Genomic DNA, 17,318 nt, shown 5'->3' on the forward strand with positions numbered 1-17,318 from the left:
GTAAAGCTATGTAACCATCATTATCATCCAGCCTCTGTAATAAATCTGTTTTTCCTGAAGGGATCGGAGTGAATTCCCTGCAACCAAAAGACCTCAAACACTCCAGTTCTGTGTGAGAAACCAGAATACAACAGGAACCCAGAGGAAGGGCCTAACCAGGGCGTGGGGGTCAGGGAAGGCTTCCCAGAGAGAGGGGCGTCTAAGCAGAGACTGAGGGCGGTGAGAATTTCCCAGGAGATATGGGGGAGGGGGAGATCCCCATCACCTCTTCGAACTTCAGCTGGCAGTTGCCAGGTGTCAACATCTGGACCAGGTGCCCCCTACAACAGTCATGGTTTAGACAGGACTCTCCATCGGATGCTGCTTGGGAGCACCCAGCGGACTCAGAGCAGCTTCCCTGTTCCCTCCACGCCCTCCTGTGGAGACCCCTTGGGCTCCATGGACAGGGCCCTGGGAGGTCTCCCAAGCCCCACCTCAGGCCTCTGCCTCCCAGGAAAAGGATGAATCTGCACCCGTGCCCCTGGGCAGCCTATGGTCGCTGTGCTGCCTGCACCACCCAGAGAGCTTTCATCCCAGGAAAGACCCTAACTCGGAGTTTCCCAGGGAATTGAGGTGAGATTATCAAAAAAGACTTACACCTGTAGCTCTGAGGCTTGCGGGAAGGGCCTGTCCATCCAACACCCCCCTCCCAGCCCCTATTAGAGAGAAGATCTCCAAGTCTCACCCGCTCCCCAGAGCCCCCGCTCTCCCCTCTCCCCACAGCCAGGCTTTTTCGTTCTGGAGCAGGAAATGCCATCCCCCTAACAGGATGGTTCTTGGTTACCTGTGAGAGAAACTAACCCTGAGCTGATTCAAGTAAATACAGAGCAGTTCCAAGTTGCAAATGAGGTGCTGACCGACCCAGAGCTCAGGCCCCTCTCTCCAGGTAACTCCAACCACCTTGGGCCTCCTCTGGCTTCCCACCAAGAGAAAGAACAGATGACAATTGGGTGCTGGAGTCCCTGGCCTTGGGCCCTTGGATCATTCAGTTGTGGCAGGGACCCAGGACATTGGCCCAGACATTGCCTCCAGAGATACGCCACCCCAATCTGCTTCCAAATCCCATAGAAGAATCTGGACCTGCTCTACCTCCCCAGGCCGGGGTTTCTCCCAGAAGCAGGAGCACATGCCATATATGCCCAAACCTAAGGCAACCCTGAGTTGATGTATGATGTATGAGCATGAGGCACCTCCCACTTGGCCATTAAGAAGATGCACACACAAAAGAAATCATTTTTCTGAATGAGAAGATCTGACCTGAGTATACAGACTATTAGGGGTGTGCATGCAATTGTTTAAATGTTTCATGTAGTAATTCATGTATTCATTTTTAAAGACCTATTTTAATCGCATAGCGGGTTACTAATATGTTAATTTGGAAATAGTGCTCTTTTCCACTTTCGCATTTCTTGGAGCATTTTTATCTCAACTTTTTACCAGCATCTTGAGTGTCTGTGTCTTCATCATCCCTTGGGCCACAGTTTAAGTCACCAGGGGCTTCCAGAGCACGTGATCTGCCCTCGAGTCTGCTACTCAGATTCACCACTTTTTGAATCCCTGCGTGACACCATCACTGGGAATTTTATCCCAAGTCTTAAGTGTCCCTTCCCGTAACGTTGGGGGCTTAGAATTGTTGCTTGAACCTTAAGAGAAATGGGACCTTATTGGCAACTGGTGATGTGGGACATATCAGTTACCCCAGCATTATCACCACTCCTATCAGGGTGACCAAGGCTCCCTGTCCTCAGTCGGGGATGAGTGGCTTGGGGCAGGATTCCGCCCCTCTGTTATCTCCAGCAGGTGCTGTGGGGCCCGGGATCCAGGGGGCAGTCAAGCCTCCAGTTGCTCACGGGTTTGAGGCGAGGGCTGGGGTACTGGTGATGAGCGCAGCTGTCAAGCACTAGGTATTTACTTGGGGACAAACAGGGGATGTGAGTCCTCGCTGTGAGAGACCATTAAGAAGGACCATTTCTATTTAGAACGCCATGCCTGGTGCAGAGTGCAATGGAAGGCCAAATGAGGTAGAACAGAAAGGAGAGAATAAGTCCACTCTCGACCAGGTGCAGATTGGGTGGAGGCTGGCGGCTGGGCTTGTACCAATCTCTGTTAGGGAGCAGACAGGTCACCCTGTGATGGCTCAGGGTCTATGAAGAGCCTGGAGAGGATGTTGGAGTGGGGAGGGACAGCCAGGCACACAGACCCGGAGTGGTGTCTTGCAAAGAGCACTCACCTGGGAGTCAGAGAGCTGGTGTCACTGGTACCTCCGTTCACATCTGTTTCCACATCTGTAAAACAGTTCCCTTGGAAGGCAAAGTCCTGAACATAGCTATTTCTAGCTTATGGAGTCACCCTTTCTTTAATCCCTATGGAGTCATCCTTTCTTTAATCTCCAAACAAAACGGCTTAGGCTTTCATCCCACATTCAGTGGCATCTCCTGCAATAGACCCAGGGGTCTCAGGGGAAACTGCCCCAATTCTCCGTCTTAGCCCGGGTCCTATGCGTCTGTCTGTCTGACCCCACATGGAACACCTCCCTGATTCTTTTCTCCCACAAAAGACAACTGCCACAAGGCTACTGAGTGTGGGAGACTTTATGAAAGGCCGGGGCTAATGGAGATGGATTACAACACACAGCAACTTAAAATGCACCCGAGTATCTTTCTCTGCAGAGGGATTTCTCATCTGCCTTATGCTGCCCCCTCCCCAGATTTGCTGATTCCAGATGCTCCACAGCCTTGGCAAGTCCACGCAGCACCCCACCTGTGCAGGCTGTTGGTTGCAATTTCAGATGCATGGGGGATATTTCTCCCCTTTGCTCTTTCGATTCCTCCTTTGAAGTACAGCTTTCTCTCGGTTTCATTGAAAATGTCCCAAGACAGAAGAACCACGTGACCAAGCACTTATATCAGTAGTAACGAGTCCTAAGACAGATGATGAAGAGCAGGAAGAGAGCAGACAGCCTTGGGGGGAGAGAGGGGCGGATACTGGAGAACAGAATTAGGAGCTGGGAAACTGAATTCACAGTCGTGCCAAAGGCTGGATCTGTTGGTGATTGGGCCTTGGAGATGCTTTATGGGGTGACAATAATGTGCCCCCAAGAACTTTCACATAAGGTTAGGTAAGGTCATCCTCCGAGAGTTGAACTTATTATATCAACACAGTGGAGGAACAGGAATAATAATAACATATGACATATAATATGATGAGGATGATGTCGCTGGATGGCCTCCTCCACAACTTAGATTACAAACGTGTTCACATCTCTCTTATCGCCCCAATTCATTGCTTTAGTCCTCTCGTGTCTTTTGGGCAGGAGGGTTGCCCCCCAGGGTCCTCCTTAGTCCAAAGGGAAAGTCAGCTTTGCTTCCCCTCCCCGGGAGAAGAACCAGAGTCCCCAGAGTCCACGGCTACTGTTGCTCCTCCTGTCACAAGGTGTCACTGTTGAAGCTTACTCTCTCACAGAGGATGCTGCGGCCCCAAGGCTGGGATGCCCTTGGTGGTCTAGGTTCAGGCCTACAGCTCTTTTTAGTGCATTTTCCCACACTCGGCCATCATTTCCCTAAGCACGGCCCCTGGGGCAGGGTGGCTGGGTGGGAAGGGGCATCCAGCATCAGCCACATTGCGTGCTGGCCCCAGCCGTCCCCTTTGAAATGAGACAGCACATCAGCCGGGGCCCACAATCACTCAAGGTGATTTACTTCGAGGGCCTCTCTGCTCCTCTCTGCCTCTGCTCCTTGGATCACACCCAAGCATGCCTGGACAGGTGTGCCTGACTTTGCATCTCAGAGATCAGGGTTGGGATGCGGGTGTCTTTGCTTTCAGAGAGCCTCCGAGAGCCTCACCCTATCGGGCTGCAGCCAGCAGGGGCGGGCCAGCTTCTGCTAAGCCCCACAACCCACACCCCAAGAGGAAGAGGCTGGCACCCTGGTGGCCCGTATGCACGTAACCAAGAGGGCACACATTGTTCCCAGATATCCCTCTGTCTCTGCCTAAACCAGGAGTTAACCTGGGGTTCAGGAGTGGAATTCAGGGGTCTCAAACTGGTTGGGGAAAAGACATTATATACTTATTTTCACTAATTGCTAATTGAAACTAACATTTCTTTCCATTGTGCGTGTGTGTATCACACCACAGTAATATAGATGGTTCTTGGGACTCTGTCACCAAGAGACGTCAGCTATTTTCATATCACACCGCAGTTCCTGCAGATATTTCAAATATCATTTTAACTCAGCTCATCACTAGCTCAAGATTACGGTAGATATTAAACCTGTCACTAGACCTTCTTATATAGAAGAAATGAAGAAGGACAAATATTACGATATCACAATTTCTAAATTTTGATCATTGTATTTCAGTATATTTGGTTTCCTTTATAATCCTATGTATTTTACTTTATGCCATTAAAACTATTATGCTGGGGGAATTCCACAGGCTTCCCATGGCGCAAAGTCGATTAAGACCTGTGACCTACACAGAGAGCCACTGGCCAATTCTTTTGCTTTTTTTTTTTAAAAAGCAGCTCACCACAATTCTAAGAGTCAAAATTTACTGAGCCCTTGCCATCTGCCAGACATTTTCTATGTGTTGTCGCATTGTCGGTAGAGCTGTCATTTCTGTTTAAAGCTGAGGCCGGTACCCTGAAATGGGTCACTTAGCCATGGGCACACAGCAGTCAGGGTTAGAGCCAGGACTCAGCCTTGACCTTTTGGCCCAGCGCCTGAGCTTTCAACATTCTCAGGCAGGCTGCCTCTAAGGCCCTGGGAGCCCGACTTGAGCATAGCTCACACTCATGGGGCCATGGCCAGCTCAGGCCAGGGAGGGAGGAGGTCTCGGGGAGTCCTGCATTCACCCCACTGAGGGTAGCCGTGGCCTGCTCTGATGCACAGACATCAAGCAACCTTCAGCATCCCAGGGTCACCCCCACTCCTTACCCCTTGAAGACCTGGATAAGCCTGACTAGAACCCCAATGTCCCAGCCTTCAGGAGCAACAGAGCCCTCCCCAGGACAACCATGTATTATGGGGCAGACATCTTCTGCATCTCTCTTTCCTGGAGCTGCCTTGGGCTACAGACTGCCAAACCTCCCTTCTCTGTTTCCAGAAGGTCTGCTCACGCCAGGCACTTCACAATTTTCCATCCCTCACTAGAACTTTTCCAGGTCACACATGCCCCCTGCCATCCTTCTGGTTCTTTCCAGCTCCCTGACCTCTCTGGTCTCCCTTCCTCCTTCCTCCCTTTCTGAGGCATTGGATTCCGGCCCCCTTCTCTCTTGGAAGAGTTCCTCCCACGTTCATCCCCAAGGACTTTCCCAAATACTTTCCTTTCAGAAGGGAAATTTTGGTAAATAGCATTTTCTCAATCTCACTGACAACTAGTTACTGAACTGGGTCCTGTCTAGTCAGTTCAGGCTGCTATGACAGAAGACTGCAGACTGGTGAGCTTAAACAACAGACATTTGTTTCTCACAATTCGGGAGGCTGGAAGTCCAAGATCAGGGCGCAGCATGGTCAGGTTCCAGTAAGCACCCTCCTCTTGTTCCTGGAGAGCTGATTTCCCTCTGTGTCCTCATGCAGAGGAAGGGGCAAGGGAGCCCTCTGGGGAATCTTTCGTAAGGACACTAACTCCATTTATGAGAGCTCTACACTCATGACCTAATCACCTCCCAAAGGCTCCATTTCCTAACACCATCACATTGGGGGTTAGGACTGCAACATATGAATTTGGGGGAAACATGAGCATCCCGTCCATAAGAGGCCCCAAGTACCCCAAATGAGGGAGGAAGGAGCCCTAGGTGGGTGATGTGTGCTCTTGATCCCTGGAATAGGACATCGTTCACTCACGTCATAGGTGCCCAAGGCTTTCTCAGCTGGTCCTCTGTGCACCCCGTACCAGGAGCCACAAAGCAGCATTGGGTGCCTAGAAAGCCTACTGCCCAGCCCCAGCTCCATGCACCTGCCACTCAAAGTGGGGGTCTGCCCTGAACACACTTCGTGCCCTCAACAGTCTCAAAGACATTCCAAGGCTAAGATGCTGGGTCTGACTTCTCTAAAGACTTTGCATCTGGGAACCAAGGTCTCCAACTGCCTCTGCTTCTGGGAACTTTCTCTGTCCAGCTGCCCACTTTGTATCCCTTCCCAGAACAAGGCAACTTGCTCTACCCTCTGCAGCTTCCTACCCTGCTCAGACTCGGCCATCCTGCGTCCTGGGGCTGGCCACATGTGCACTCCCAACCACTCCTCCCAGGGCCGAGCTGGCCCCCAGAGTAGATCCAGCCCAGAGGTTTGAGCTGCCAACCAAACACTGTGCCTGCTCACCCCTGGGTGGACCCTGTGAGGCGCAGCCCAGGCCCGCCTCCAGGGAGGATGTGCTGCCCAGCTGCCCTCAGGCCCTCAGCACAGGGAGCTCCCTATCCAAGGTCATGCCCCTTCCCAGGCCTACATCTGAGACTGGGCCACGTGGGGTCTGCTAGCCTGGGGTCTCATTCTAACTCGGGCTGACTCCAAACAGACCTCATAGCTGCAGAGGTCTCCTGGGGTTGGCTGAAGCTGTCATTGGTCCTGTATCCCAGCTCATGTTCTCCCCCTGCCCCGACTGCATCCGTCCCCTCTCTCCACAGGTGTTGGTCCCCACGGCACTTCTTAATAAACTTCCCACATGCTAAGCTCCATCTCAGGGTCAGCTTTTCAGGAAACCTGACCTGCAGGGCGCTCTGTGGCTCCAGCCTGGGGTGGAAGCCAGGACTTCTTGAGAGTACAGAGTGGTGTTAGGAGGAGGTGTGGGTGGCAGGAGGGCCTGTGAGCACCACTGGAACCCCACAGTCCTGGCCACTCACACCACAGGCCTCAGGATGCCCCTGTGTACCCACGGGTTAGTGAAGCTGATGGTGGGGGGAAGGGGGGGTGCTTCTAAGGAGGGGCTCAAGGGACCCGCTCACCATAGTCACTCCTCCTTTATCCTTTTACCTATCAGACCACCATGCCTGCCATGTAAATTGCTGTTGTAGTTTTTTTTAAGTTTAGAAACCACACACCACATGCAAGGCGTGCAGCTGGTGTGGGTTCATGAATTGCCCCGTTCTCCACTCCCCAGGTGTTCACGGGTCTCTCAGAGAGGTTGCGAGCCCCTCTTCTGTCCTTCTTGTCCCACGCAGCAGTGGACGCACAGTGGTTGCTCAGAAATACGATGCCAGTTAAACTGAAGTTGAAAGTGGTTCTGTCCACAGACAGTACAGGGCACTTGCCATCAGGACCACAAGTACCAGGGACCACTGGGAAGATGTCACTTCCTTTCCACCTGCCTGGAAAGGAAGCGAGCTTGTGTGTCCAGAGGCCAGATGAAGAAAACCCCACGGGATTGTTCGGGGAGGATATAGAGGAGAGTGACCAGACTCAGGGAGGTGGGAGCACCAGCCCCCCAAGCCTGGGAAGGTACAGGGCGGTCACGGTTCCCAAGAAGAGACAGGACAAGACTCTGCTCCCCCACAGAGTGCCAGGATCACTGAAGGGAGCCTCAGGCCTGAAGGAGAGAGAACACTTAACACTGAAGTCTCAGGGGCTACAGAATGAGCTTCAGGCCCAAGTGTGACACGGACACCTCATCGAAGGGCCTGATAAATGGACACGGTGGCTGTGAGCACCAGGTGTAAAAAGCAAGAGGTGGCTGTGAGTGTGAGCTGAGACCCAGAGGTCTCTGCAAATAGTGTAGCCATCAAGGGACACCGCCCCTAGGACTTATGCAGGGTCCCAGGAGAGGGATGGAGCCCCAAATGATGGAGCTGGAATATCCTATAGCAAAGCTTGATGAGCGCAGAGCAGATTACATTCAATTTAGAAGCACACACTTCTTTTACGCCAGGTCACGAATACAATGGACTGCATCGTGTTCCCCAAAATGCACATGTTGAAGCCCTGACCTGCAAAGTGTCTGTATTTGGAAACAAGGCCTTCAGGAGGTCATTAAGGTCAAATGAGGTCATCAAGGTGAGATTCTCATCCAAAGGATTAGTGTCCTTACAAGAAGAGACGCCAGAGAGCTCTCTCCCTCTCATGAGAATCAGCTATTTGGATCACCTGCATTTCGCCAGGGCTGGTCTGATTCCTGCGTGTCTTTCCTAAATTCTTTGCGGCCTCCACTGGCTAGCCTCTACAACACATGCCTTGAACGAGAAACACAAGCATGCGTGTCTGTTCACCATCGCTTGCACAAGTTACAGCCCAAAGCCGACCTTCAAGAAGAAGTCTCCCACAGAGGAACACGCTTTGCAGAGATGTTACACAGCTGCACCCTCAGGTGCCTTTTGCGTGACTGTGGGTGCCCCGTGGAGCCCCAGGTCTCAACAGCCTCCCCTCGCAGGGGCTGTCTTGGTTACCCTCACTCAAGCGAGGCCCCCAGAACAAAGACTGTCTGAGGTCTCAAAGTGCACTCAGGGCCCCTCCACCAAGCAGAACCGACGTCAGGCTTTGAAGTGACAGCGTTTCGGATCCGACCTCTGAGACTTCAAAGTACGGAGGGTCACCGTTAGGTCACGGCTCACGATCGAGCACCATGCGGCCGCTTCTGCAGCAGCTTTCTGAGAAGAACAAATCTCACAGGCTCTTGGCAGGGGACAGGAGGCTCAGGCTGAATTGAGGTAGAGGGATATCCACTTGTCCTTCCACTTCAAGCTCTTGGATTTCACCTTGACCTGCCATGGATGCTCCCTGAGACGCCCATTCATGGTTCTGTGTCCTAGGCTTGGTAGAGACGCCAGCTCCAGGTGTAAAAAGCACGAGGTGGCTGCGATGTAGCTTCATGGGGCACTCCCATCCCTCTATAAAGCTCCACTCTTGTGGATCTTGAGTTCCTTGTCCCCTCAGCAGTAGGGTTCTCACGGTGGCCTTGGCCGTCTTTCCTTGGCTCTCTGGAAGGTCGTTGCCCTTGGCACAGCTTACCCTCAAGGATCCATGGAGGGCGGTCTGGTGTGGGCATCTCCACCATCTCCACATGGTTCCTATGCGGGGACGCCTCTGTCCCTGCCTCCTGACTGTTCTGCACACCAGGCTCTCCTCACTCCCACACAGATTGCTCTTCTCAATTTCTCTCCTCACTGATCTATTAACAAAATCCTTTTGAACCTCTATTAGTCTCCACAGTCACCTACCAGGTCTCAGCCATTTCAAGCGTCTTTGCAATTACTGTTTATTTGTGGCAACTTGCTACGAGGCTGCTATCTTACTATTCCAAATGTCGTTAGTATCCCGTGGCAGCTACACAGCATTAAAATAATGACTTTCAGCTCCATAGAGTCCCCAGAGAGGGACTCAAGAGGAATATAGTTGACAAATGCAGTTTGTGGACTAGCATTCTCTACATCGAAGTCTCCCTGGGGGCCAGTATCCCAAAGGAGGGTCAGTCCTTGGCCCTGAGGAGACATGGCCCAGATATGAAGCGGCTCCCGGCTTAGCAAGAGCTGGCTGTATTACCCTTCTCGGGCTGCCATAAGAAAAGTCCACAGATTGGATGGCTTTAGCAAAAGGAATTTATTTCTCATCGTTCTGGAGACTGGAAGCCCAAGATGAAGACGCCAGCAGGGTCGATGATTGCTGAGGGCTCTCTCCTTGGGTTGCTGATGGCCCCCTTCTCCCTGTGCCCTCATGTGGCCTTTCCTCTGTGTGCACGTGGAGAGAGAGAGGAAGCAAGTGCTTTGGTGTCTGTTCTTATGGAGTTGATCCCATCACGAGGGCTCTACCCTCAGGACCTCATCTAAACCTAAGCATCTCCCGAAGGCCCCACCTCCAAACATCATCACACTGGCAGGTAGGGTTCAACACATGGATTTGGGGAGGACACAATTCAGTCCATAGCAACCATCAAGGAACAAGGATGTCCCCATCAGCCCTTAGCACCCAGGCCATGACTGGTCTTTGCCCAGATTGTGGGGAACTCAGGAGAAAGGGGTGGCTGGGCCAGCAGCCAGCAGTTCACATTGTCCAGGAGCTCTGGATAAGTTAGCAGGATTCACGTGCGAGGAGCTATGAAGAAGAACCCAGATCTCACCTGGGAGAGTTGGACTCACTCCATAGGTGGTCAGAGACAGAGGAGTCACCAGTGGAGGACTTCCAGAGAACTGGCCCTGTGTCTTCAGCACATCAGCCGTAAGCAGGTCTCTATGCTGGACCACATGGGGTGTGCAGAAGAGCCAGGGCCTCTGGAAGCAACTCCAGTGTCATGGTGGTGGTGGGACAAGATGGAGGGAGCAGGGTGAGGTGGATTCAGTGCTGGAGGGACCACAGAGAACCAAGTACCTGTGTGGATGTGGGGAGTCTCAAGTAGACCATGCAGGGTCTGGCTCCCAGCCGCTTGGGACAGGCCCCAGCTGTGCTCCTGGGACAGGCCTAGGGCAGCTCCCTGGGCTCTCACACTCAGTGTCCAGGTGGCTACTTTGACCTGGTCCTTTCTTGGTCCCTTTGACCAAGATTGTTAGATCACTTGGCCAGGGCCATCGGGAGCCAGCTCTTCTCTGGAACCAGTAAGTGTAGCCTAAGACAAGGTCACACAGCATCATAGGAGTCTATTTATTTGACAGGTCAGCTTAATCAAATCATTTTTTCCAATTAATTGTGCCAGTTTCATGCAGGTACACATCACAGCTATGTCTCGGGTTTTTCCAGACTAGGAGTACAAATAAGGTCACGTTTATGGCCAAACAATGTCTCCAAGCCTCCACCGGCTTTAGTAGCAGGAATTTCAGCCTTTTCCGTGACAAAGTTCAGCGTTCCCCAACTCACTGGCTGCCACTTGCTGTGGGCATTGGCACTTGCATGCATCAGCACCCTAACCCTGACCCTGACCCTGTGTCCCTGACCCTCTGCCCTTTCCATGCCTGACCGCTGACTGTGGGCTGGGCTTGGGCCCAGAGGCTGGATCCTCTGCAGAGCAGCCTGGCCTGCTGCACTGGGCCTGTAGCCACTCCCACAGACCCTGATGAGTCCCCTGTGACTCGAAGGCCAGGATGGGTCCCTGTGGGGAGAGAGAAGAGGTACCTCTCCTCCCCCTAGTGTGTTGGGATTGGTCAGGCTTCCAAGACTCACCCACAGACAGGTCCACAGTTGTCACATCCACCCAGGACTGCTCTACCCCTCCAAGGACATACACCTTATAGTCACACAGCTCATGAGTCTAGACTCATGCAAAGAGAGAAATTGGAGGAGGGGTGGTCCATATCTCCACCCACCCATGGACTCTGACCCCAATTCAGCCCAAATGTCCTGCTGCATATGGCAGCTTTCTGGCTTTCCAACAGTAACACAGGTGTGCTTCTGTCTAGGATGGCCATGGGACAGTGTAGCCAGCCCATAGGTAGGGGGGAGGATGTCCAGGGCTTGGGGCAGACGGGCAGGACTCATCTCTGGTCTGCAGAGCCCCTGACTCTGGCTGCTGGTTCCTGGAGGCCAGTCTGAGGGACAAGAGCCTCTGGTCCTGGTCATGATCACTCCTCCACACCCATTTCTACCCCTTCATTGACACCTTCTTCCTCACCCTTCCCTCCAGCCCCACAGAACACCACTTGACCACTGAGTCAGCTGAGAGGAAGGAGGAGAAGGCGGGGCTCCTGCCCTTTGATGGCTCTCAGTCAAGCTGGGGATTCTCGGGCAGGAAGCAGCTCTGCCCTCCATCCTTCCTGCCCGTCCCCCACCTCCTCACAGAGCCCCATCGCTTCAAGCCTTGGGCAATGGCCCAACCTCCACCTCTTCCTCCCTTCAGGGTTTTATCTAAATAGGTCCCTTCCCCCGCCACACAGTCACCCCTCCCTTCCATCCACCACTTGGCCATGGAAGCCTCTTATCCTACAGGTAGAAGGTGGTTGCTTTTCTTCCCAAACACCTTCCCCTTGTTTACAGTAAGTCTCATCTGTTACGTCTCATCCCACTCATTCTGTCTTGCAAAACTGCCCCACGTTTATCCTTATAATCATTTTACTCTCTGGAGCAGCTGAGTCACCGGAAGCTTTCGGCTGTCGCTGCCGCTCCTTCTCTGGATCATTGAGGAGCCCAATCGAAGCCGTGATTCAATTGTTCAGAGTTTCCAACCAGGAAGTGCCAAGAGCCCTGTGCCATTGAGATGGTGGCTCCATTCCTGCCTGACTCAGTTTCTCCCTGTCACCACTGGAGGGGGACAGCTCTGTGGACAGTGCCTCCCTGGCCAGATGCCCAGCCAGGATTCAGGTGGGCAACACAAACACATGTTCCTTATTCTTCTCTCGCTGAACTAAATTAGACCTGATTCTTTCTCCCGGTTCTCAAGGAAACCAAGTCTAATTAACAACTTCCCAGGCTGTTCCAGACAGCAAGCTGATCACGTCTAGGAATTTCCCTTCTCCACCGCCTCACCTCCCTCTGGGCGAGCACTAAAACTCCATGCCGTGACATCCTGATGGCACTGGGGGAGGGGCAGTCCACTTCCAGCCCTTGGCCTTCTTCCCTCCCCGGGTGTATCCTGTCCCCTCATGGCTCTCAGGTGTCACCAACATCTTTCCACACTGTCCTCACTGCTTCCACAAAGTGTCCACAGCTTCACCGCAGCCCCCCTCATCCTTCTGTAGCCTTCTTGTGAGCAAATAAAGGTTTGGCTGGCTTCCCAGACCTTTCTAAGGCCAATAGGAAACTTGGGGCTCTCTGTGTGTACTTGCTCTGCCTCGATTACCCCCACTTGCTGTCATCTCTGTGAGGTTGTTGGCCAACAGAGCCCAGAGGGATAGCAAAGTGTGAGTCTGCTCCACCCGGCATCCCCAAACTAAAAAGGAGCTTGATCCATTCTACGGCTCCATCTCTACCCAGGACACACTCCACCATGACCAACCCTCTTAGTTCTCGTTCCTAACTCCTTCCTCTCGTCCCTTCCAGAATCTTCTAGTCTACAGAAGGACAGGGAGAGCTGGGAAACAGCCTTGTTCAGATGGTCTCATTGTCTTTCTCAATTCTTCTGCCTCATGATTTTGGACTTAAAAATCAAGAATTCACCTGGTTCTTAGGTTCTTCAGAGATCCCCAAACACTGCGTGATTTATGTCAAGCTGTCTGGGTGCTGCGGAAAGGTCTTTGGGGCGTAACTAGCAAAGACAGCATTTAATGAGCATCAAAATGGAAAGCGCATTAGTAAATGTGCCATATATCATCCTGTCACATCCCAAACCTTGGAACAGGATATCCGCTGCTGGAATTTAGGGCTAGGGTTTGCTTTCTTTGATCAGGTCTTTCTTGGTAGCCCCTGTGGTCAGGGTATCCTGGAGGATTAGCTGGGCCCTGGAAGGCCGGTGGGCCATGATGCCCATGCGGAATTCTTTGATGACAAAGTAGTAGCAGAAAACATCCAGGCAGCAGTTGACGTTGGAGAAACACATGGACAACTGCACGAACAAGCTGATGTTCTGCTTAGCTCTGCACTCCACAATAAAGCCATTCCTCACCAGGAACTGCAAGAAGAATGCCAGGTGGACTGGAAGAAAGGAGACCACGAACACAGCCAGATTGGCCGCGATAGTCCAGATGCAAGCCTTACGCTGGACCCAGTCCTGGTTATGGTCCCGACGGCCAATCAGAATGCGGATGCTCCTGGAGGAGCAGAAACCCATAACGGCCATGGGAAGAAGGAAGCCGAACACCTCAAGGGGGAAGACGACCTTGGCACTCCAGGTGCTATCAGACATATTGTGGAAGCATTTGTAGGTTTCCACTTGCCCGTGGAAGTTGTAGATAGGGATACTCCCAGCCCACACCAGGACCCAGATGACGAAACAGATCCCAAAGATCTTCCTGGGGGACCGGAGGTGGCTGACCTGGATGGGGTACTGGATGGCCAAGAATCTGTCCAGGCTGATGAAGCAGATCGTGAAGACACTGCCATACATGCTGATGAAATAGAGGCATTCCGCCAAGGTACAGAAGGAAGGGAAGGGTGTCGGCACGTGGTTCAGGACCGTCTTGAATGGCAGGGAAAGCACCAGCAGCAGGTCAAAGACCGCTAGGTTGATCATGTAGATGGAGGTGGCAGCGTAATCCAGACACCTCTTCTGCAGGAAGGTGCAGAAGCCTCGGATGGCTAGCACGTTGAGGAGCAGGCCCAGGAGGAAGGTGGGGACATAGACTGCCAGCTGCACGCTTTTCATCAGCTCATCCACGTCACTGAAGGAGCAGTCTTCACTTTTGTTGCCCTGGCTCATGTTCTTTCCTACAAAGTCAAAAATAAATTAGCTGGAGTTCTTCTCACTCTCTGAAAGTGATGGTTTCAAACGACTTTGTCAAGAATAATAAACACCTCCCCTTTATCACACAGCAATTCGTGCTCATTGAATAACAATTAGAAAACACAGGAAAGAAAAATTACTCTAATGCTGCCCAGATATAACCACTGTTAGTTTTTTATGTGTCTCGTTCCAAACGCACTCTCCCTCTCTTTCTGGACACACACACACACACACACGTGTGCCTTTTTCTTTTACAAAAAAGAACTGCGTATGAACATCTGCCCCTTTTTTTCAATCAGAACGCCTTCTGTCAAAAGTAGTAACAAAAACACAAATCCTGACCCAAACCAGTTTAAGCAAAGAGAGAATTTCTTGTAACTGAAAACTAGGGCAGGGCTGACTTGAGCTGCCGCTCCATCAGGGATTCAAACGCTGTTTCCAGGACCCAGCTCCTCCTTATACGTTGTCCTTCTCCCCTCCCCCACCTACATTCCTGAAGACTGGACAGAGTTGCCCCACCCCTGACTGAAGGGCTGGCGGCAATCAGCACATAACATTCCCCTGTATCTGGTGATTGGTTCGTTCATTGGTTCAAGGATGGACATTTGACCACCCAGAGGCAATGAAAGGCAACAAAACTCTTGCTTGGGTTACCAGGAAGTGGGTTGGGGCTCTTTCTGTGGATTTGAAGTTGGAAAGACAGAAAGTCTGGAGCTGCTGCAGCCTTGTGCTACCCCAAGGAGAAAACCAGACAGAAAATGGAGAAACATGGAAGAAAAGACATTTGCAGAGGAAAGGAAGTGAGGGCTTGAGGTCTCCACAGGGCAAAGAAAGGCCTTCAGACAGGTAGAAAGCTAGAACTGGTCTCAGGAAAAAGAGGACCAAGGCCGCAGGTGTGGCTGCACAGGGAGGCTGGGTGCCGGCAGACAAGGAGGGGGTCACAAGTCAGGCCAAGATGAGAGTCTGAGGCAGGCCCTGGCCGGGTCTTACTTAAGAGCCTGGCCAATTTGGGGGTTGGGGGGTGCATGTTATGGTGGAGTTCTATACCAAGATAGGGGGCTGTCTTCGTTTGGGCTGCTATTACAGAATACCATAGACTGAGTGGCTCATAAACAGCAGACATTTGTTTCTCACAGTTCTGGAGGCTGGAAGTCCAAGATCAGGGGCCAACATGGTCTGGCAAGGGCCCTCTTCCAGGTTGCAGGTGGCTGACTTCTCACTCTGTCCTCACATGGCAGAAAGAGGGCAAGAGAGCTCTCAGGGGTCTCTCTTCTAAGGGCACTAATGCCATTTGTGAGGGTTCCACTCACAAGACCTAATCACTTCCCAAAGGCCACACCTCCTCACACCGTCAGTTGGGGGTTAGATTTCAGTGTGTGAACCTGGGAGAGGACCCAAACATTCAGTCCATAGCAGCGGCCCTGGAGCAGATCAAAACCAGGAGATGTTCAACCCAGGCCTCCAGAACCAGTGCTGCTGGGCAGAGAATTCACATATGATCAAACCTCCACCCACCTCCCTCCTTTCTCACCCATGCTTCCTCCGCCCAGATGAGGCCCATCTGCTGGCGTGACTAGTCCTAGACACTGAGCATGCCACGTCCACGAGGACACAGGGTCCTGCGTATGAGAGATCACTCACACTTGGCTTCTTCCTTCCCCGCCTCGCCAGCAGGCAGCTGGGTGAGCGAGTTCCCACCCTCAGAGACGTCCCAGCAGCGGGGGCTGAGATCCAAGACGCAGACGTGGCAGGGAGAAGGCACGAACACAGTCTTTCACAGAGAATCCCGTGCTGTGACCAGTGCAGCTACTCCTTGAGCTTATGTTATTCTACTAGTTGTTTGTTTTTTTTTAATGATTGGCCCTGAGCTAACATCTGTTGCCAATCTTCTTTTTTTTTTCTTTTTCTTTTTCTCCCCAAAGCCCCCCAGGACATAGTTGTATATTCTAGTTGTAGGTCCTGCTAGTTGTGGCATGTGGGGTGCTGCCTCAGCATGGCCTGATGAGTGATGCTAGGTCTGTGCCCAGGATCCAGACCGGGGAAACCCCGGGCCGCAAAAGCAGAGCATGCGAACTTAACCACTCGGCACAGGGCCAGCCCATAGTTCGTTTTTTTAATTAAAAAAGTATTCCATGCACTCAATAAGATTCAAACAGTACAAAATAACAAAAGAAAGGAGATTTCATGGTACCCCAGGGTCTCAGATGTCCTTTCCAGAGGTAACCATGGTTAACAGTTTTGTCCATACATTTTCCAGAAAATTTCTAAGTATATGCATATATATATATATATATGTACATACATATGTATGCATGACTCTTCTTTAAATTTGGAAAATATTATACCCACAGCTCTGTTCTTGCTTTTTCACTTTACAGTGCTTCTTGGAAATTGTTCCACGTCAGCATCTATGAATTGACTTTTTCTTTCTAACACTGCAATGGCGCCATTGCAGCCTATTGCATGGATAGGCCATAATTCATCCAGCTGGTAGCCTCTTGATGAACACTTAGATTTCCTAGAGTTTTACTGGAAAACAAAAAAATTCCACAAAAAAATCACTGTGATTTATTTCTTTGCTGCACCGCTATTGCTGAGAGAATTCCTGTTCTGCTACTGTTTCTCATCACTGCAGTCCCCTTGGGAGTCTTTGGAAGGAAGGATTTGGATATTTTTAAGACTCTATATAGAATGTCATTCCCAAATCCTCTCTAACTGCTAGGGAAAGAGAGGGGGAAAGAAAAAAAAAAAATATATATATATATATATATCACCCATTGAGCGCCATGTAATAAACATTAAACATACATTACTTGATTTGGTGGCTTTCCTATGTGTCAACTTTCCGTACTGGTTTATGTCATAAGAGATCTAGGAAAATGTATTTGCTCATAGTCAAAGCTTTAGATTCCTGTGGTCTGTGTGAATGGCGCCTGCTGGAGTTGCACAGTGTAGAGCCCCGGGTATAACTCTTTCTACCCAAAAATGCCTAGAACACGTGCAAGCTGGCAGGCTGTCTCCTCCTGACTATGCCAGCGTATCCACAGGCCTGTCTA

General features: G+C 51.5%; 1 protein-coding gene across 7 annotated transcripts in view; it reads right to left on the bottom strand.

Annotated features, from left to right (window-relative positions):
• Positions 1-10,571: 10,571 nt before the first annotated feature.
• GPR55 (G protein-coupled receptor 55) overlaps positions 10,572-17,318 on the bottom strand; it is an 82,130-nt gene continuing 75,383 nt past the window's right edge. For all 7 annotated transcript variants that reach the window (XM_070618525.1, XM_070618526.1, XM_070618528.1 and 4 more), the window contains one exon: positions 10,572-14,246. In XM_070618525.1, coding sequence (XP_070474626.1) covers positions 13,246-14,246 — 1,001 coding nt within the window. In that variant the 3' untranslated portion in view covers positions 10,572-13,245. The remainder of the gene's footprint in view (positions 14,247-17,318) is intronic.

The sequence above is a fragment of the Equus przewalskii genome, chromosome 5 (genome assembly GCF_037783145.1).
Source record: "Equus przewalskii isolate Varuska chromosome 5, EquPr2, whole genome shotgun sequence".
NCBI lineage: Eukaryota > Metazoa > Chordata > Mammalia > Perissodactyla > Equidae > Equus > Equus przewalskii.